This window comes from Fusarium musae, chromosome 2 (assembly GCF_019915245.1).
Source record: "Fusarium musae strain F31 chromosome 2, whole genome shotgun sequence".
NCBI classification, from domain to species: domain Eukaryota; kingdom Fungi; phylum Ascomycota; class Sordariomycetes; order Hypocreales; family Nectriaceae; genus Fusarium; species Fusarium musae.
The window spans coordinates 3873901-3891192 of NC_058388.1; the positions used below are offsets into that span (position 1 = coordinate 3873901).

The window sequence follows — 17292 nt, forward strand, 5'->3', positions numbered from 1 at the left end:
CTGAAGGATCACCGTATGGACGCGATTAAAAGCTCCTTTGTTCATCGATCCATCTCGCGACCAACCGTTTAAATAATCATCGATTCGAATATTATCCCTTCGCCATGGACTCTCGCGCAGCAGCCGCAGAAGGGATGCGCTCGGCCATAGAATATTGGTCTCAATTTGTCGCACGCTCCATCTCTCATCGTCTCGATACAGAGAAGTTCGAGAACTACGTTCGACTCGTCCATGACCAACATCCTCTCCCTCCCGCCCTCGTCGCCGACTTCTTCCTTCGCCCTCAACCATCAAACGACAATAGTCTCGACCCTCGAATCCCTCCATACTTACAAGTGCTCACAAGACTCGGCTACGTCGATGCGCCATCAATACTAAAAGCGCTGTACAAATACTCGTCTCTACATGCGTATGCACAACAACCGAACGCCAATGAGGGCAAGGACAAAGAAAAGGAGAACGAAAAAAGCGATGATAAAGAGAAGGATGAAAAGAAACAGAAGATTACTCGATGGAAGAGCTCGTACTGGGCTGAAGAGGTACTTTTCTACGGGATTACCAAGTCCGTAGTAGAAGGCAAAGCCATACGAGATTCAAAAACGGCATTGGAGATGACAAGGATCATTTCCAAATTAATGGTCCTTTTCACGACCGCATTTGCGGCCGATATGATTGAGCAATTGCACAAAGCCCAGGTACGGGATGAAATGGAATCGTCGAGGGCAGCTCTGGTTGCACTCTTACTACGGATGTGCGAGAATGACATCCTTGTTGGAGCCGTGAGCAAACCAATTGCCAAAGGTAATACAATTGCGCCTCAAATACACTTATACTGACTAGGACAGACGTCCGGAAAGAAATGTCTGCTGGCTTGGCAAGCTTTGTGCCAACGTTACAGCTCGTGCCGCAAATAACAGACAAGCTCGAGCAGTTTCGAACGGAAATTCTTGCTAGCTCTGATCCCGTTGATAAAAAGAAGCAAGCTACTAATGCTGCTATGGACGAACTTCTTGATTCTGCTGTTGGCCTGGACAATTTTGTTGTGGCAGATATTCCAATCAGCAACACTCGGACAGGATTGTACATCTATCTAAACGCTGCAGTAAGTTTGATATCTCTGGGTTAATGACTAGACTAACTTGCTAGCTTATTGCACGCCCTCTTTTGGATGATCATGCTTTGTTTTCATACATGAGTAACAAGTATCAAGGAGATATTCAATCAAGTGCCATCGACCTAATTCTCGCGTCTTTTGATATCTTGGCCAATGCGGTTTTCCGCAATGAGGGACAGAAAGATGCCCACCTTCTAAGGTCATTCTTGATCAACAAGGTTCCTATACTTCTCTATCAACTGTTACCCCCTGGCTTCCCAGGCACATCGGCTGAATTCTGTATTACGGAGGCACTGAGCCACGTAGATACAAGTTTATTTCCTACAGCATCACTCATGTTTGACGAGTCGAGAAACAATAATCCCTACACGGAAAGTGTTAGGGAAGAGTTTTGCGCTGCGTGTGTGCTGCATGGTCTCGTGCAACGGGAGCACGTGGAGAGGATTCTGGGAGAAATATCGCTTTCCTATGAACCATCTTTGCAGAAACATTCCAAGGATAAGCTTGTGCAAGACTGCTTGTCTGACACGGAAAAGATTCAGGGGCTTGTTCGGGAACTCGACAAGATGGACGGCAATGTCGGCGCAGTTTGTCAGGCACTTGTTGAGGTAAGTAACTCCGTTCGTTGACATTCTATGTCTAACAGTCGTAGGTGCTCCGACAATCATGCCATAATAAGGAAACGATGTCGTTGAAAGTATTATGCAGCCAACTTGCTGCAAAACCACAGTCTTTAGACGTCATTCTTCTGTTTGAGAAGCTGCCAAATATTCTTGAACCTTTGTGCCAACTTCTTGATAACTGGCGTTATGAAGATGACCAAGAAGAGTATCAGCCCGTGTACGAGGAGTTTGGAGCCGTTCTACTGCTTGTTTTGGCTTTCACATATCGATATAACCTGAACGCAGTGGAAATTGGCATCGCTAGCCCTGACTCTTGGGTCGCTAGGATTATTGGCAGGGGGCATATTGGACGACAATGCAATGAGCTCACTCAGAGGGAGAATGATCACCTCAACGGGTGGATTCATGGGCTTTTCGATACCGAGGCCGGTGGTCTCGGCGATGAGTTGATGTCATCTTGCCCACCGCAAGAGTTTTATCTTGTTGTGGCACCTCTATTCCAGAGCATTGTTGTTGCATACACACATGGCTATCTCAACGACGAGAGCCTTAAGGGAGGCATAGAATGTGAGTACCATTGCCAATTAGATGATCCATACTGACCAGGCAGACCTTGTGGATACCTTCTTATTGCCATCTCTTGTTCCGGCGATTCGATTCCTGGCAGACTATCTCTGGATCGACCAAAAAGAACAAAAGTCCATTATCAAGATTCTGCAACTCATCCTCCTCCCAAGTTCCATCTCGGGGGAAGCAAGCACAATGCTTTCATCCGTGAAAAACCTCATTGCAAAGCCTTTGGAGCATGCTTTACGGACATATCAACGTCGAGATCCCAATAATCAAGACATTGAACCTCTTTTGCGGACTCTCAAGGATAGCATCCCCTTGTCACGCCGCACAGGGGGAACTGACCTCAACGAGCTCGAGTCTTGGACTACTACACTTCCTACTGGTCTCTCTAGTGCCATCAAACTTACCATCCAAGGTCTTGTCCACTGGAGCATTCATCCTGCCATGAACAGTATGCCGACTTCTTATACTCATCGGCAAATATTGGCTGCTCTGAAGATAATGGGCCCCAAACGAGTATTGCATGTCATCTTGGAGGAGATTCGACAACACACAGAGGCTGGAAGTGCCAGTATTGTCTACGACGTTGCTATCTCGTTGATCTGTGCACCTGACGCCGCGAAAGATGCCCCTGCAGTTGTCGATGCAAACGGAAACATGCTGCCACCGGTCCAGCGGCAGCGCAGTCTCCGGGACCTTCTCAAAGTCGAGGCTGAAGGCTGTAGGAAACTCCAGAAGAAAGACCCAGCACTGGCTGAGATCGTTGTACGTCTACATCGTCGTGTCGAAGCACAGATGATCATCCCTCAACCCCCAGGAATGCTTCAAACTGCAGAGATGTCTCTTAACCTCGATGGTGACACCGCTGGACTTGGAGACGCCATGGCTGCTGCGGCTTCAGGTGTTCAGGGTGACAATATGTCAGTCGATAACTTGACTCTTGATGTCAGTATGGGTGGTGTACCATCTGATCTGGGACTTGGATCTGCCAATGACGGAGGAAGCTTGGATCCTTCAGGGGATGCTGCCATGTTTGAAGGATTCGATACACAGGACATGGATAACTTTGATTGGGATGACATTAGTAACTCGTTTCAGTGAGACGAGAGGCGTCTTATATCATGGGCAGGCGTACGGCACGGGTATGAATAGACGTATATTGCTTCAACACTGTCTCAGTGACTGTTTTACCAGGTGAACAAGTTGGTCAGTCCGTCTATTTTCTTGTAATGACTCGTGGTTCCGAGAACTTGGAGCCCAATAGCGAGACCCCAACCAGCAATCGCCATGAGATTAATCTCGAAGATCACAGGTTCCGTGGTCTAGTTGGTTATGGCATCTCGTTAACACCGAGAAGGTCCCCGGTTCGATCCCGGGCGGAACCACATTTTTGCTTGTTCTGTTTATCATTTTGCATCAAGTGCAAAAAGAGACATCTCTGCTTCTCTAAGGGAGGAGAGAAGTGCAAAAAGAAGTGGATCAGCTGTGTCAATCGACCACGCCAGGAGTCGAACCTGGAATCTCTAGAGGGATCAGTTGCTGAAGACCGAAATCTAGCGCCTTAGCCATTAGGCCACGCGGCCTGATCTTGTTGATGTCTGAGTCGGTTCTGTTACCATTCTCATTCCCCATACGAGCAGGATAGTATCCAGGCGAGGACGAGTTGGCGGTAGATACTGCTTGGATATGACTAGAGAGGAAACAACAGATGGCATATAATAAATCTCTTTTCTTCCGTTCTGTTTAATACCAGCTTTCTCTATTTCCTGCAGATCTCTGACATAAAACAAATCTATCATCACCAGTCGTGTCTTCATATCTGTAAGTAAAAAGTTCAGCATAGATCCCCAGACCACCCATAGAACTATGGCTCGCCACGAAATTGCTTCATAATTCCAGTAGCACTCCAAAACATAGAAATCATTGCCAAAACAACAGTCATCGGAACAGATGCGCTCTGTATATCATCAGGATGCCTGATCATCCACCATCCCCACAGCACAAAGGGAGGAATGAGAATAAGCAAGTGGTATACAATAACATGAAAGCACGAGATGCAATGCCGGGCTTCGAGACCCCAGATAGGAATATCAATGCTTCCTGGTGAAAGTGGTGTCTTCTTCTTCGGAATTCTCTTTATGTAAGTCGTTTCTTCGAACTCATAGCAGTTGTGAAAAGGAGAGAGGTTTCGGCATTTACCACCAGTGCAGCTATTGAATGCAGCTTCAAAGATATGTGGATGAACAGGTGGTACTGATGCTTGGGGTGGTTTTGGCGTGTAATCGTAGTCCAAGTCGCTAGCCTTTGGCAGATCTTGACCGCACGCGACAACAATGTTGCGGGCAATGCTTTCAAACTTAACAAAACAAACTATTAGTGTCACCGACAGGCGGTGGGAGATCAATCTAAGGCATTCGAAATATGAGAGTGTAAATTTATAGGGACATGCACTCACCTTGACGAAATTGCAGTGACTGAGCTGCCAGAAAGAGAACCAAGCTCTCCATCGGCCACGCATTCTTCTATACTCGGCCTTCAGTTGTGGAAAAACGTTGCTGTCTGGTTGGTTGACCGGGATCGGGATCACATTTAGCGTCTTAAGTCCCATGGGTACTCCAAATAAGATCCTCAGATCATCAATAGTCACAGGCGGGATGTTGTTCTGCTCTGCAGTAGCCACCCCCTGTTGAACTCGGTTGTTGCCACCCACACCAGACGACTGTTGACTACCTTGGGATGTTGGCGTCGAGACAGGTAAAATGGCTCCAGAGTTCCATTTGAACCATGCTGTGACCCTTTGGAAGGCATTACGCTTGGTATGGGCGACTTTGCGGTGGTCTTCAGCAAACGTGGTAGGGTTCTGGGTCATTCTCTTAATAATTCGTGCTTGAGAGGGAGTAATGTCTACCCAAAACGGCTTGCCGCAATGCTATTTCTGGTCAGGAGGTTGCATTGAAAGTCATGTATGCTCGTTATAACTCACACAAGCCCAGTTCATTCGTACGTATCCCCTTCGCACAGGTACCTCCGGCGGTCTGAGTGGCCACCAATCCCAGGGGCTGCCGGTCAGCTTTTCCACAGAAGTCTTGATTTGATCAGAAAGTGAGACTTCTGCCGGAGTATCAATCAGCTCAATGGTATCCCACGTAGCTAATTGCATGACCTGCTTGAGAGCATCAGGTAACAATGAGAGCCCAAGGTGTCCCAAGAACGCCTGGAAAGGAGGACCCTTCATGAGAAATTCTTCTGCAACTTGAACTGCTTGAAATTCTTCAGAATCACTCTGTATTTCTTCACTAATATCGTCATCGCTTTCTGCCAGCTTAGTATGTTCAGTCTCATCTGCTGGCTGCTGAGGCTTCTCATCTGGTCTTGGAGCCAATTCCGTTTTTAATATCCAATTGTTTAGATAAGCTCGATCTTTCCGAAAGCTTGGGCGTATTTCTTCCTCTTCTTCATTGCTATTCACTGGAGATAGGGATGCTAACTCGCCATCGACAGTTCTTTTTGAGATTCTAGTCCTTGAACCTCGCCCCTTAAGCATTCGAGTTGTCCAAACCTGGATTTCGATGTGCTTTTCCGCGTGCTCTCTGAGTTTAAGATACAAAAGCTTGAGTGATCTCCGAATGTTGCGCTCGAGCCTCTCCTTTGGCATGAGTTCTGAGGATATATCAATGATAAAGCGGAGATCCGGATGCTGGGAAAGCAAGTCGCCAATGTGGCGCTCAGCCGCGATGGTGCCTAGAGTCCGTGCAATGCTGCTGTTGTTTGACTGAATGTCCTCGTCAATCGACTGAATTGAGTCAACTTCATCAACGAATGCATCCGACTCTGCTCTCGCACTATTGCACACTGCACCGTCTTTAGGAGATTCAACCTCTATACCTTCTGGAAGCTCAATTGAAGTCACAGCCGTAGAATTTAGACCCTCAATGCTCTCTGTGATTCCGTCCCGCGTGACTGAGGTGATTGTTGTGAAACCTATCGTCCTGGAGTCGCTTCCGGGAATGAGCATCAATATTTGTCTACTAAGCTCCGGGTAGTCTGGGAGGAAGTAGCTCGAGAGGTATTTTCGAGACCTTTCAGACATTTCCAAGTTATCCAGATTCTTTTCACAAACTCCTGTAAATACCCTGAATACAAAATCAGCATCAGATGGGCTAGAATCGGACACATTAGGCAGTGCAAAATTGTCAGCACATATTGCCCATAATGGAAAAGGAATCCATTCATATGTTTCGCCATAGGATTTAAGTTCCAGTAAAGCTCTGGAATCAGGGATATCTGGGGCCCTCTCTACATCATACTGAAAACACGTTCGGACATGGCCTGTTGAAAAGTCGGTACCCAATGGGCCAGCATGAGGAACTTGAACCAAATTGGAACTTTCCACGTTCTCGATTTCTTGCCCAGCAGTTCCACATAGTCTCCTGGCCTAGCCCCATGCTCAAGCATGAGAATGGATATCTCATTTATCAGATTGATGTTTATCTTGTCGAGCCTCGGGGGTGAATTGGACAATGTGTTAGGAACATAGGTATTCACAAAGGACACCCAAGGTGTCTGCCCTGTATGGTGAAACTTGTTTGGCTTATGCCCAAGAGCAAGAAGTGATTTAAAGAGCGATATATCGACAGACTCTGGACTGAGATGCGGGGGATGGAGCTTATGTGGTGCTGCTCCAAGCGCAGAACAAAGAGCTGACCGGTAGTTCTGTGAATATTTGTTGTCAAAATATCCTGGATCAACCCAGAGTTTGTTCGCGATGTATCTCTGGATACCAGATTCAATCACAAGATGACGATAAATACCCCTTGTCATAGACAAGTCTGATATGTTGAATTGATTTCTCGCAGTCATCGACAACAGAGATTCTTCAATATTGTCAAGGAGCGCCCAAGTTGTGGCAACAATATTTTCCTTCTGATCGCAACGTCGTGCATATTCAAGGCATTTCCTCAAGCTCTCAACAAGGTCTTCAATATCTTTCATAGGGTCGTGATCTTCTAGCTTCTTTTGGTGCAGATGCTCTTCGTACGGATGAAGCCATCGCTTATACAGCTTCTTGAGTGGATCTGAAACTGATAGTGCAGTATCGTCGCTATATCCCAAGTCTTTGACAACATCCAGCCATCTTTCGTGCTTGCATACGTTGTGAAAGCCTCCTCGGATGTTGACAGCCTTTGTCATCCAGTAAACGTCGACTGGCTTATTAAATGTATCCTGAAAATCGGGCAAGGTACTTCCTAATTTCCTATGGAACTTTGAAAGACTCTTGACATATGCTAGAGTGACCGCCGCCGGCTCGGGCTGTAAGTCGACGAATTCGCCGCTCCTGAAACATTTGCGCTTGAACCAAGAAACTGATGCTTTGAAGACCGAAAGGTCAGAATCGAACCCTTTCCGAGCTTTGGTAAGTAAGTAGTTGTGAAACTCTTCAGAATGCATCAATTCCAAAACAGCTCGATGCACGAAGACAACTTGTCCATCGACAACTTCCAGTAGTCCCCCACACGTCTGTATGATGTCACGATAAATCCGGTGATGTAGTTCTTTTGTTTTCTCGACACGTGTCGATAAAAGTTCCTTCGGTGTCATGAAAGCGTACATATCATTGGCAAAGTCGAAGTTGTGAAAGTAGAGGATTTCGGCAGCTAGGTACCGTTTTGCTTCGCGAGCCATTGCCAGGTACTCAGCAGCTTTTCCACAAGACAAAGATTCTGTCACAAGCTTCACTAGGCCTGGTAGATTGTTGGGGATGCCTGCAACACTATCTGCTCCGTTGTAGGCATCAAGCACGAGAGGCGGATCCTCAAGGAGAAAACGAGTTACCAAAACAGCCCAGAGGAAGTCTCCCTCTGCTTTAGCACTGATATCCTTGTACTTCGAATGGTTCATATAGCTTTGTACCTGGCTTCCCCCCAAGTGAAAAGTGATGTATCTGCTGATATCGCTCCAATTGACCTCTTCCATAGATAGTTTGGCTTCGGAGGAAATATTGAGTGAAGTATCAAACACAGCCAGTCGTCTGCTAGAGACAATGACCTTGACATGAGGGAGAGATGATAAATCTTCTATCAGTTGACACAGCTTAGCATGATCTCCCTCATATTCATCCAGCCCATCGATAAAGAAACAAATGTTGACTGAAACTTCGTTCGTTGCTATGGAGCTTAATATGTCTCCTAATTTGAAAGTTGCCGGCAGGGTGCTCGTTGCTGAGCCAAGATTCGACGGCGAGTTCTTCAAGAGACTTGGCTTTGCACTGAGAATTCCAAATACGAGGGATCTCAGGAGTCCCTCAAACGATCTCTGGATTGGTAGACCCGTGGCATCAAAGTAGTGATTGACGATCAATAGCTCCCTATGCCCAGCCCATTTCTGCAGTAAATTCCGGGTATCTTGGTGTTCGGAAACAAATTTCATCAATGTCGATTTCCCTGAACATGATTTTCCTGTGATCCAGAAAAGGCTGTGATCTGAAGTGAGCCAGCGACGCAACGAATATTGAGCATGGGTAGCGTCGTCTCTTTGTTCTCGAAAGACCCAGGAGAACGTTCCCTCGAGAGCTTTCGAGACCCTACTCCAGCGAAAAGATCTCTCGCTATGGCTGAGGGCGCATAACATTGGGAGTGCCGTCTGTAGGTGGTGAAGGTTTGATAATATGTGTTGCAGACTGTCACAGACTTCGTCCCAAGCCTCTGTTCCGCAAGAAATTTGGCCGAGTTGAACGTTAACAAGGCCTGTAGACCTTTGGAGCTCTTCAAAAGCCTCGCATCCTGGAGAGATATTGAACCGGGTTTCAATCTCGTCCAATTGGCCATGTAAATGGCATATGATGGTGCTATCAATGTTAGTATGGATCAATACAATGAACACTTGTTTGACTCACTTCGCCGAGTAGCGAGTACTTGGTCGAGTGTACTCATTGACCGCGCCTTGGAGACTCCTAAGATATGGAGGCACGAATAGCTGATCAACTAAACGCAGGAACTGTCCCCCTTGCCCATCTTGAGTCTCTCTCTCAAGATTTGTCTTGGCAGCCTTAAGAAGAGTGTTACAGTCCCTTGCACACGCTCTCGCACAATTCAGTATGGCAGTAAAGTTTTCGTCATCCGAAAGGGGCTTTTCTTTCTGCAAGGACAAGAGGCCATCTATCAGCTCCGGCTGGATCGCAAGGAGTTGATCGTGTATATACCGCAACGGGGGACTCCCTGGCGGAACTTGAGCTGCTGAAGAGATAGCTATGAGATTTGCGACGAGACCAGAATAGCGGAAAATTATGCTGGATAGGTTAAGTACTTGTAAAGAACTCATCTTTGTTATGTTGTAGATGCAGACTTGGGTGTTGAGGTGAAGTTGGAGAGTGTGAACAAGTCTTTCAGCTGGAGGTTCTAGGTATCCTGTTCAGCAGGTTCGGCTGTGTAAGGCGCTTTCCAATAACAGTCCATGATTTTGTTTCCATGGGGAAACAGATGCCGATAATAACACCTTCTGTAATTCGTCAAATACATTCATTGTAAGGCGGCAAGCGGTTTTTATCCAACTAAACCACCTGCAGCCTATACCCCGGCCAAGTGTATTTTTAGGACAGCAGTATCTAATAAATAACAGTGGTCACAATGTAGGCGGACCTTAAAATTTTGCGCTCTTGTCTTGTCATAAAAGGCGTTGTACAAAACTCAGGTTCTTTGCGTCGCAGTTTGTATGTATTAGACAGTGACCATGGTAACTGCAAAGCTGTGTACACTGGGCCCCGGTGACCATCTTCTTCACATTACGCAACCTAGAAAATCAGCCTCGCTAGCAAGCTATAGTAATAAGTGTCGTCATTCTTCCAAAGCAGGCATTCTTGTCTGATTTATCGAGGACCCTGGGCTGGGGCTGGGGCTGAGCAAGAAGTCGATATCAGCTGGGCGGTTAGAAGTGGAGAGCGGCAGCGGTCGCTAACGGCTCTACGGCGAACCATAAAGCTCATTGTCTCACGCTTGACTTGACTATGGGAGAATGGACGGAGTATCTCTCATTCTCGTAGAATAGAAGACACTCGGTCAAGTTCTTTTGTAGTCAAGCTTGTGGATTAAAAGCGATATCGGAGCTCATATAAATTTCAAGGATAAACTTCATCTCATCCTATTGCATGTTCCACTCCACCGACTTACAACATTCTGGCATTAATAAAGTACCATGAGCTCTGTTTAAGCCATGTCTCCATTTAGTAAGAATATTCGAAGCTCGTAAGACTGTTCGGTTTCGGCCGAGTCAGGTGGACTGTAAAACGCCCGACTTGGCTGAAGATGAAGATGATGGCACCGCAGACACCATTTTTGTTAGTTAGTTTAGCACCAACACAGCCGAGGCAGTCTTGTAAGTGAGTCTCAAACAGATATAAAGGGCAACGTCACGCCCAAATCCATAAGATATTTTGGCCCTCAATAACTACATTCCTACCGCAATGTCTCCCAAAGATCTTTTTACCAAGTATTTCCCAAGACGGAAGAAGCAAAGAGACACTGCAAAGTCAAAGCCAATACCTGACGAAGCTCTACCAAAGCGCGTTTATACAGCTCCAGCACATACACAGAAAACATCTACAAACAAGGCGGGCTCTGCTGGGCCTCCATGGGGAAGATACCATGCCCCAGCTACCACCGATGGTGGAAATTATCCCGCCGGAATCATATATGGAGGAGTCTCGGATGATACAGTTGGCAACAGTCACGGTCATGGGCACAGGGATAGAGGGCATTGGGGATGGGGAGGAGTAGAAGATGGATCAGGCGGCGGCGGTCATAGTTATGGGGGTCATGGAGACCATGGAGGCAGCAGTAGCGGAGGAGGATGCAGTGATTCTGGCGGAGGAAGTGGTGGAAGCAGTGGTGGTGATGGAGGAGGAGGAGGAGGAGGAGGAGGCGGTGGTGGAGGAGGTGATTAGGCTGCCGACTTCGTATTCCTTCTGATTTGTCATAGCGTTTGTGAGAGCATAGAGTTTCGGTTGTTGGTTCTGAGTATCATGGAGTGTTGGTATAGAATTTAAATGAAGAGTGGATCGATCCAGTAATCTTGACATCCGACCAACAACCAACAATGCATTGACCTCACATAAGAGATCTCGTTCTCGGCAGAATTCCCTCTTCTTTCTTACATGTCAACTGTCCTCCTTATCCCTCGATTACTCATAACCATGCGATCCCCAATCTTTACGTCCATAATCTTCGCTCTCACAACTCACTCAGCTACCGCTCTCAAGCCATGGAACAGCACAATTCCTGAATCCATTGATGAAGAATGTCGCCAAGCTCTAACATCAGAAATTGACTGCCCTTTCTTCCTCGGTCGAGATTCGATAGAGAAGGGACATTATTTGAAGGACCCAGTAGCAGCAGCAGCGTACTGTTCATCGTCATGCCGCTCTTCTCTTAGGCAATACTTTTTCAATTACTCGAGGGCGTGCTACAAATCAGACCTTCCGGAAGGTCGTCTTCCAGGGCCGGACGAAACAGTAGATTACGTGATGTCGATTTTCGGGACACAGGAGTATCTTTGTGTTGCCGACGAGTCAGTGGCCAGCTTACCAACCAAGGATGTGCTCATCGAGCTGACTTTCTTGCAGGGACGGACTTTGTCTCGGAGCATTTTACAAAGAGGAGCGGGATTTTTGTTCAGAATGCGGACTCAAGCTGGCGGGTATAAGCGCCATACTCGAATTAAAGAAGCCTCTAAATATCAGCTCCAAACAGTTCATGTGTTTGCAAAAGAATTGTGCAAAGGATGAAAATGGTTTCTTGGCTACAGATGATGGAAAGGCAAAGTTGGAGAAATTCTTCAAAGAATTAATGGATTAATGTTCTAGAGGCATCTATCTAATCTCTACGGCTCACGAATATTGCACCTCATCTTTCTCGTTTTGTTTGAATGGATGGGATGTTAAGGATTGCCAATTGAGGTAATCAATCTGTACTGTACTTATTCCCGATTGGCGGCGTCACATTCTCAAGCCCTTCACACCGTGGAAGTACCTGCTCATTCACTCCAACTCGTGGCGCAGTGAAGCTTCGAACGGCCCATTTCAAGGACGAAAAAGCACAAAAGTTGTGGCATAAGTTGAACCAGTTCGTCACCAAACGCGTCTGGGCCTTGTTCCTTTTCATTGATGAGACTTAAAAAAAAAAAAATTATAAAAAAAAATTATAAAAAAAGCAAAGAGTTACTTTGCGCAGGGTTTGTCGAGGTTTCATTCGACTTGTACCGATAATCCTTACACGTCATTGGCCAATCTCCCACATTCAGCGTATCAAGTACCTTTCCAGCCAAAACGCGACGCGTCCAGCTGATTTCACCAATTCAACGGCTGCGATAGCTTCGAAGGATAATGGTATCCGTGCATACTGGCGGTCCATCAGGCGCCGGCTCTGATCATCATGCCGACAACGACAACCAAAGCGTTGCCAGCGACTTGAGCACATTGGACTTCAAGAGGGGAGACTTCTCGATTGATCTCTTGAATCTCCTTGAGGCTATCAACTCCGAGGGCAGTTTTGCATTCAATGCAAAATTGGATATACCTTCTAGCTTCGACATCTCTGTGAATGATGTTGGGGCTATCTCCCTCCCGCTTGGGGAAGCTCAAGCGCGTCAGATTATCAAACAGGCACGCCAGGCACCTTATGGTAAAGGAAGCGAGACTATTGTCGACACTGCAGTGCGAAATACGTGGGAATTAGACCCAGCACAATTCACAATTAATTGGTTGAGATGGCCCGCTCTTCTCCAACAAGTGTGCCAGATGGTGGCTGAGAAGATGGGAATCAATACGCCTATTCGTGCCGAGCTCTACAAAATGCTGCTCTACGAGAAAGGTGCCATGTTCAAGGCACACACTGAGTTTGTTTCCATGCTTCCATGGTCATAGGACCTACTAATAATGTCATTAGCACCGAAAAGATCCCAGGCATGTTTGGTACACTCGTCGTCAATCTGCCATCACCACACACTGGTGGCGATGTCGTTCTCAAGCACTGTGGTGAAAAGGTCAAGTACAGCTCCTCCAAGCGAGAGGCTTCCTGTGCTGCCTGGTACTCGGATGTACATCACGAGGTCCTGCCCGTCACCTCGGGCTATCGCTGGGTTTTGACCTACAACCTTGCTATTGATCAGTCTTTGCCGCGTCCATCTGCTGCTCTCAAACGATCTGAGCTGCGACCACTCCGCCATTGCATCAGACGATGGCTTGCACGCGATCCATCATCCCGGAAGAACCCATATATATATCATGTACTGGACCACGAGTATACTGAAGACAGCATTTCTTTCCGGGCACTTAAAGGACCAGACATAGCCAGGGTTACGGCTCTTCGACAAGCCTGTAAAGGACTGCCTGTCACAATCTTTCTCACATTACTCGAGAGGGAGGACAGAGGTAATGTGGAATTTGATCCCTCAGACCTACAGTATAACTATCGGGGCGCGACGGGGGAGTACGATGACGAGGATGACGGAGAATACCATTGCCTCGAGGAGGTTCTCGAATCAGAATACAGACTCATGACAGTTAGAGATTTACAGGGTAAAGTTGTTGCTGGGCAGATGGCCATTGACGAGGAGAATATCACCGACCCCGATATTTTCAACGATATGTCTCCTGTTAAGGAAGATTATGAAGGATATATGGGTAACTATGTATACATCCAAATTGGATCTTTGCCAACCTTGTATTACTAACTTGTGATTCAGGGTCCCCAGGCAACTCAATGGTATCGTCTAGGGGTATGCACTGTTCTTTACTCTCGGCGCTCAAGATTTCTAATTGCTCAAATAGGCTGTGGCTCTTGTTCCTCACGAGTCGCTTGTCGATTTCTTCACTCAGTCTGACTCTTCTTATTACGGTGCAACACACCAGAAGTTTCCTCAAGCCCCGATTAACTACCTGGCCCAGCAATGCTTACAGAAGAATGTGCAGGAACACTTGCTTACTGCAATGCTGGATCTTGTTGAGCCAGGGCTGCTTCACATGGAGAGCAGAGAAACTGAGTTGGAGGACAAGTCCGTGCTGCCAAATATCGTCAATGCCGCCCTACTGCATCAGGAGTATCAGCTCGTCACTGAAGTTATCGCGAAGCTGTTCAAAATCTTGCCGTCGAACGTGTTTACTTCTCTTAGGCAGTGGATGATCAAGTCCGACGGGGAGGACAAGGCTATGGAGAGGTTCAGCAAAGTCAAAGGAGGGTATGTTTTCGTCAACGCATTATTTGATCCCTTATTAACGCATAACAGGCTATCCCTTGCTTTGACTAAGCCTTATAATCTAAGACTCAAGTTTCAGGTCATCTCTCACTTGGTTCCTCTACCTCGTGACTTGGCCGCTGATGCTCTCCCAACGCCTGCGCCCATCATGAACTGGGCTCGTGAAATGTTGCACGCCTTTGTTAAAGGTGAAGGCCCTAGGGATGTCACGAGACACGATGGGTCCTCCATAGTTTCTATGTCGCTATACTTCGACGACCCTATCCTGTTCCTGACGGAGCGGTGAGTTCTTTCAACCCCGTAATTGGATTTATGATGCTGACGAACGCAAAGTGTCGTACCCATCTTTGAGAAGAGACTTGCGGCCCCTGCATTTCGCTTTAGGGTTTTATCTCAACTAATGAACTTGAGCACCAACGGCAAGCTTCCTCGCGAAGAAGGGATAAGACTCTATCGAACTATGGCACGGCTTTTGATCACTTCACAGAACTTTACTTTGCTGCGGGATGAAAAATATGTTGAAGAGGAGGCAAAGAGAACCCGAGTCTCCTGGGTCACTATACAACCCCAACCCAAACGTGATATGGTGACTGCAATCTCGTGTGAGGTCTTGAAGGACTTCATCTCCAAGCTTTGCAAAGTCAGCACAGAGTTGGACGATCTCAAGAATCAGTTCTTGACCAAAGTCACATTGCAAGCCAGCAAGCTCCCAGAAGTGGAGCTCTACCGGCTCTGGCTGCCTTTTCTGCATTCAGTCATTCCGGTTTTTCATGAAAATTCGATACCTCTTAGCACACAGTCATGTCAGAAGTTCTTCTCAGCTGTTGTCAAGGCCGTACTTGATGTTTGTCTTGGCCCACAGCCTCCTAGACCTGCAGACTGGTCACTCTCCAGCGTACCGTGTAACTGCGGAGACTGCGAGCGGGTGAACGATTTTCTCAACCACCCAACACAAATGACTGGGAGGTTCCCGATGAACAAAAGCCGGCGCCAGCATATCCACCAACAAGTAGACAGAGCAGGCATAGGATGCAAGCACGAAACAATGCGAAATACAAACCCCAATACGTTGGTCATGACCAAGAAGACTCGGCCTCTGGACGTGGAGCGGCAGCACTGGCAGAAAGTAAGAGTCTATCTTGTTGAAAAGTTCAGCCAATTTAAAGGGAGCGAGCTCAGGACGCTGCTCGGCTCGGACTTCGAAAAGATTGAGAAACTCTGCACTGGGGAGACTGGTCAGCCAAGTTTGTCTCGCCGACCAGCCGCAGGAGAAAAGCGCAGAGTTGAGCAGGCAGCGGAGGTCATTGACTTGACGATTGACTAGTTGACGGTCTACTCATTGCTTTCGCTTGTGGTAGAGTCTTAATGGACTCTTGTTATCGGCTTCCCAAGCACATACTAGTCCTGTCTGCTTTCCCACATAGACAATGAAGATGGGAGGTGAACGCAGGATCCACGATTGATTGGTATACAATTCGTTCCTTATATGCATCTGGCAACGTGGGTATAATTTCTCAGTGTAACAGCTTGCCTGACTAGAGGATGATGGCATGGTCACTTGAGAAAGAAAGCATGACATTGAGCCGATGTCCGAGCCCAGTATTGTTGATAGGAATAACACATTGGGCGTGCAGATATCAGAAGCACGGGAGATTATGCAAGTCTGGCAATCTGTTTTCGAGCTACGGGGGTACAAAATGAGAACTACCATGCGAGGCAGTTAGATAGGTACAGGATAACGCCACCTACACACTTTTTTTTGTGTCATGATGGTAGCGGATACATTTCGAGTGGTGTCACTAAGGTTGGTTGTAATGGTCCAGAAGACTGATATAGCCTATTTGATGGGAAGAGTGCAAGGGGTTCCAACAGTGAAAGTTTGTGTATGGTTAAACAATAAGGAAAGGTAAACTTTGAGCCTGCGGTGACACCACAATCTCAAACGCCCGGGACTTAATCAAATGCTATCAACCCGTCGAAGCTAATTCAAAGGACCGTGATGGTATCGCTCTTATCTTTGAGAATATGGGTGCTAGTGGTTCAATGCAGTTTATCTACATAGCACCTGATGGAAATTATTTGCTAGAGCTAGGCAACCTTCAGTCTCCTCCGGAAGTGTCTATGATGTGAAGTCAAAATAGATAACTAAATGTTCTTTTTTATCTTTCAAGGAAATTTTGATACTAATACTAACAAGTACCATCTCAGAGTCACTCAATCGGAGTGTTCTGTACATCCTGAAAGATCTTACGAAGCTTCTTCAAGACATCTCGTCGTGGCTTATAACCTAGATGTTTTCCCTCCCCCCGACCGTCATCTGACATTACGAGATTTACAAACTCATCGGCCGTACTAACTTCGGACCGTCTCAGATGCTGAATCGTGGTCACCAACATTCTGGCCGCTGTCATCTCCAGGCCCTTGAGTCTAGGAGTGCCACCAGTTGTGGCTGCGATGATCTTATTCGGAGTTGTAAGCACATTGAATGTTAATCGTCGCAGCATCTCATCAGATGACAAGTACTCTGGCGTGTCACAGATGCTTGACACATGTCCCGTTTCGTCCAAAGGAGGTCCAGACTCTGCAGCTTGGCTAGCAAATTCAAATGTTACTAGGAGTCTTCGGTGAAGGGGAATCTCAAAGTCGATCAGGATTCTTTCTGCTTCCATCACAGAGCGGAAAATTGAGACGACTTTTTTTATTTTCGAGGACTCAGCGCTGTGAGCAAATATCATTAGA

The 17292-nt window shown here is 46.8% G+C and overlaps 3 protein-coding genes and 2 non-coding genes across 5 annotated transcripts; 3 read left to right on the forward strand and 2 right to left on the reverse strand.

Annotated features, from left to right (window-relative positions):
• Nucleotides 1-104: 104 nt before the first annotated feature.
• J7337_003085 (uncharacterized protein) lies at nt 105-3411 on the forward strand (the record flags this gene model as incomplete). Its single annotated transcript, XM_044820805.1, has 5 exons — nt 105-801; nt 846-1102; nt 1147-1722; nt 1845-2304; nt 2348-3411. The coding sequence occupies 5 exons, from the start codon at nt 105-107 to the stop codon at nt 3409-3411; spliced, it is 3054 nt and encodes a 1017-aa protein (XP_044685105.1).
• Nucleotides 3412-3621: 210 nt separating this feature from the next.
• J7337_003086 lies at nt 3622-3695 on the forward strand. Its single transcript has one exon. It is a non-coding gene; the product is annotated as a tRNA-Val (tRNA).
• Nucleotides 3696-3803: 108 nt separating this feature from the next.
• Nucleotides 3804-3893, reverse strand: J7337_003087. Its single transcript has one exon. It is a non-coding gene; the product is annotated as a tRNA-Arg (tRNA).
• A 774-nt stretch (nt 3894-4667) lies between these two features.
• Nucleotides 4668-8208, reverse strand: J7337_003088 (uncharacterized protein; the record flags this gene model as incomplete). The annotated part of the gene is made up of 4 exons (XM_044820806.1): nt 4668-4715; nt 4766-5239; nt 5294-6389; nt 7016-8208. 4 exons carry the CDS (start codon nt 8206-8208, stop codon nt 4668-4670), a joined length of 2811 nt encoding a protein of 936 aa, XP_044685106.1.
• A 4474-nt stretch (nt 8209-12682) lies between these two features.
• J7337_003089 (uncharacterized protein) lies at nt 12683-15877 on the forward strand (the record flags this gene model as incomplete). Its single annotated transcript, XM_044820807.1, has 5 exons — nt 12683-13194; nt 13245-13989; nt 14129-14535; nt 14584-14835; nt 14887-15877. The coding sequence occupies 5 exons, from the start codon at nt 12683-12685 to the stop codon at nt 15875-15877; spliced, it is 2907 nt and encodes a 968-aa protein (XP_044685107.1).
• Nucleotides 15878-17292: the final 1415 nt, after the last annotated feature.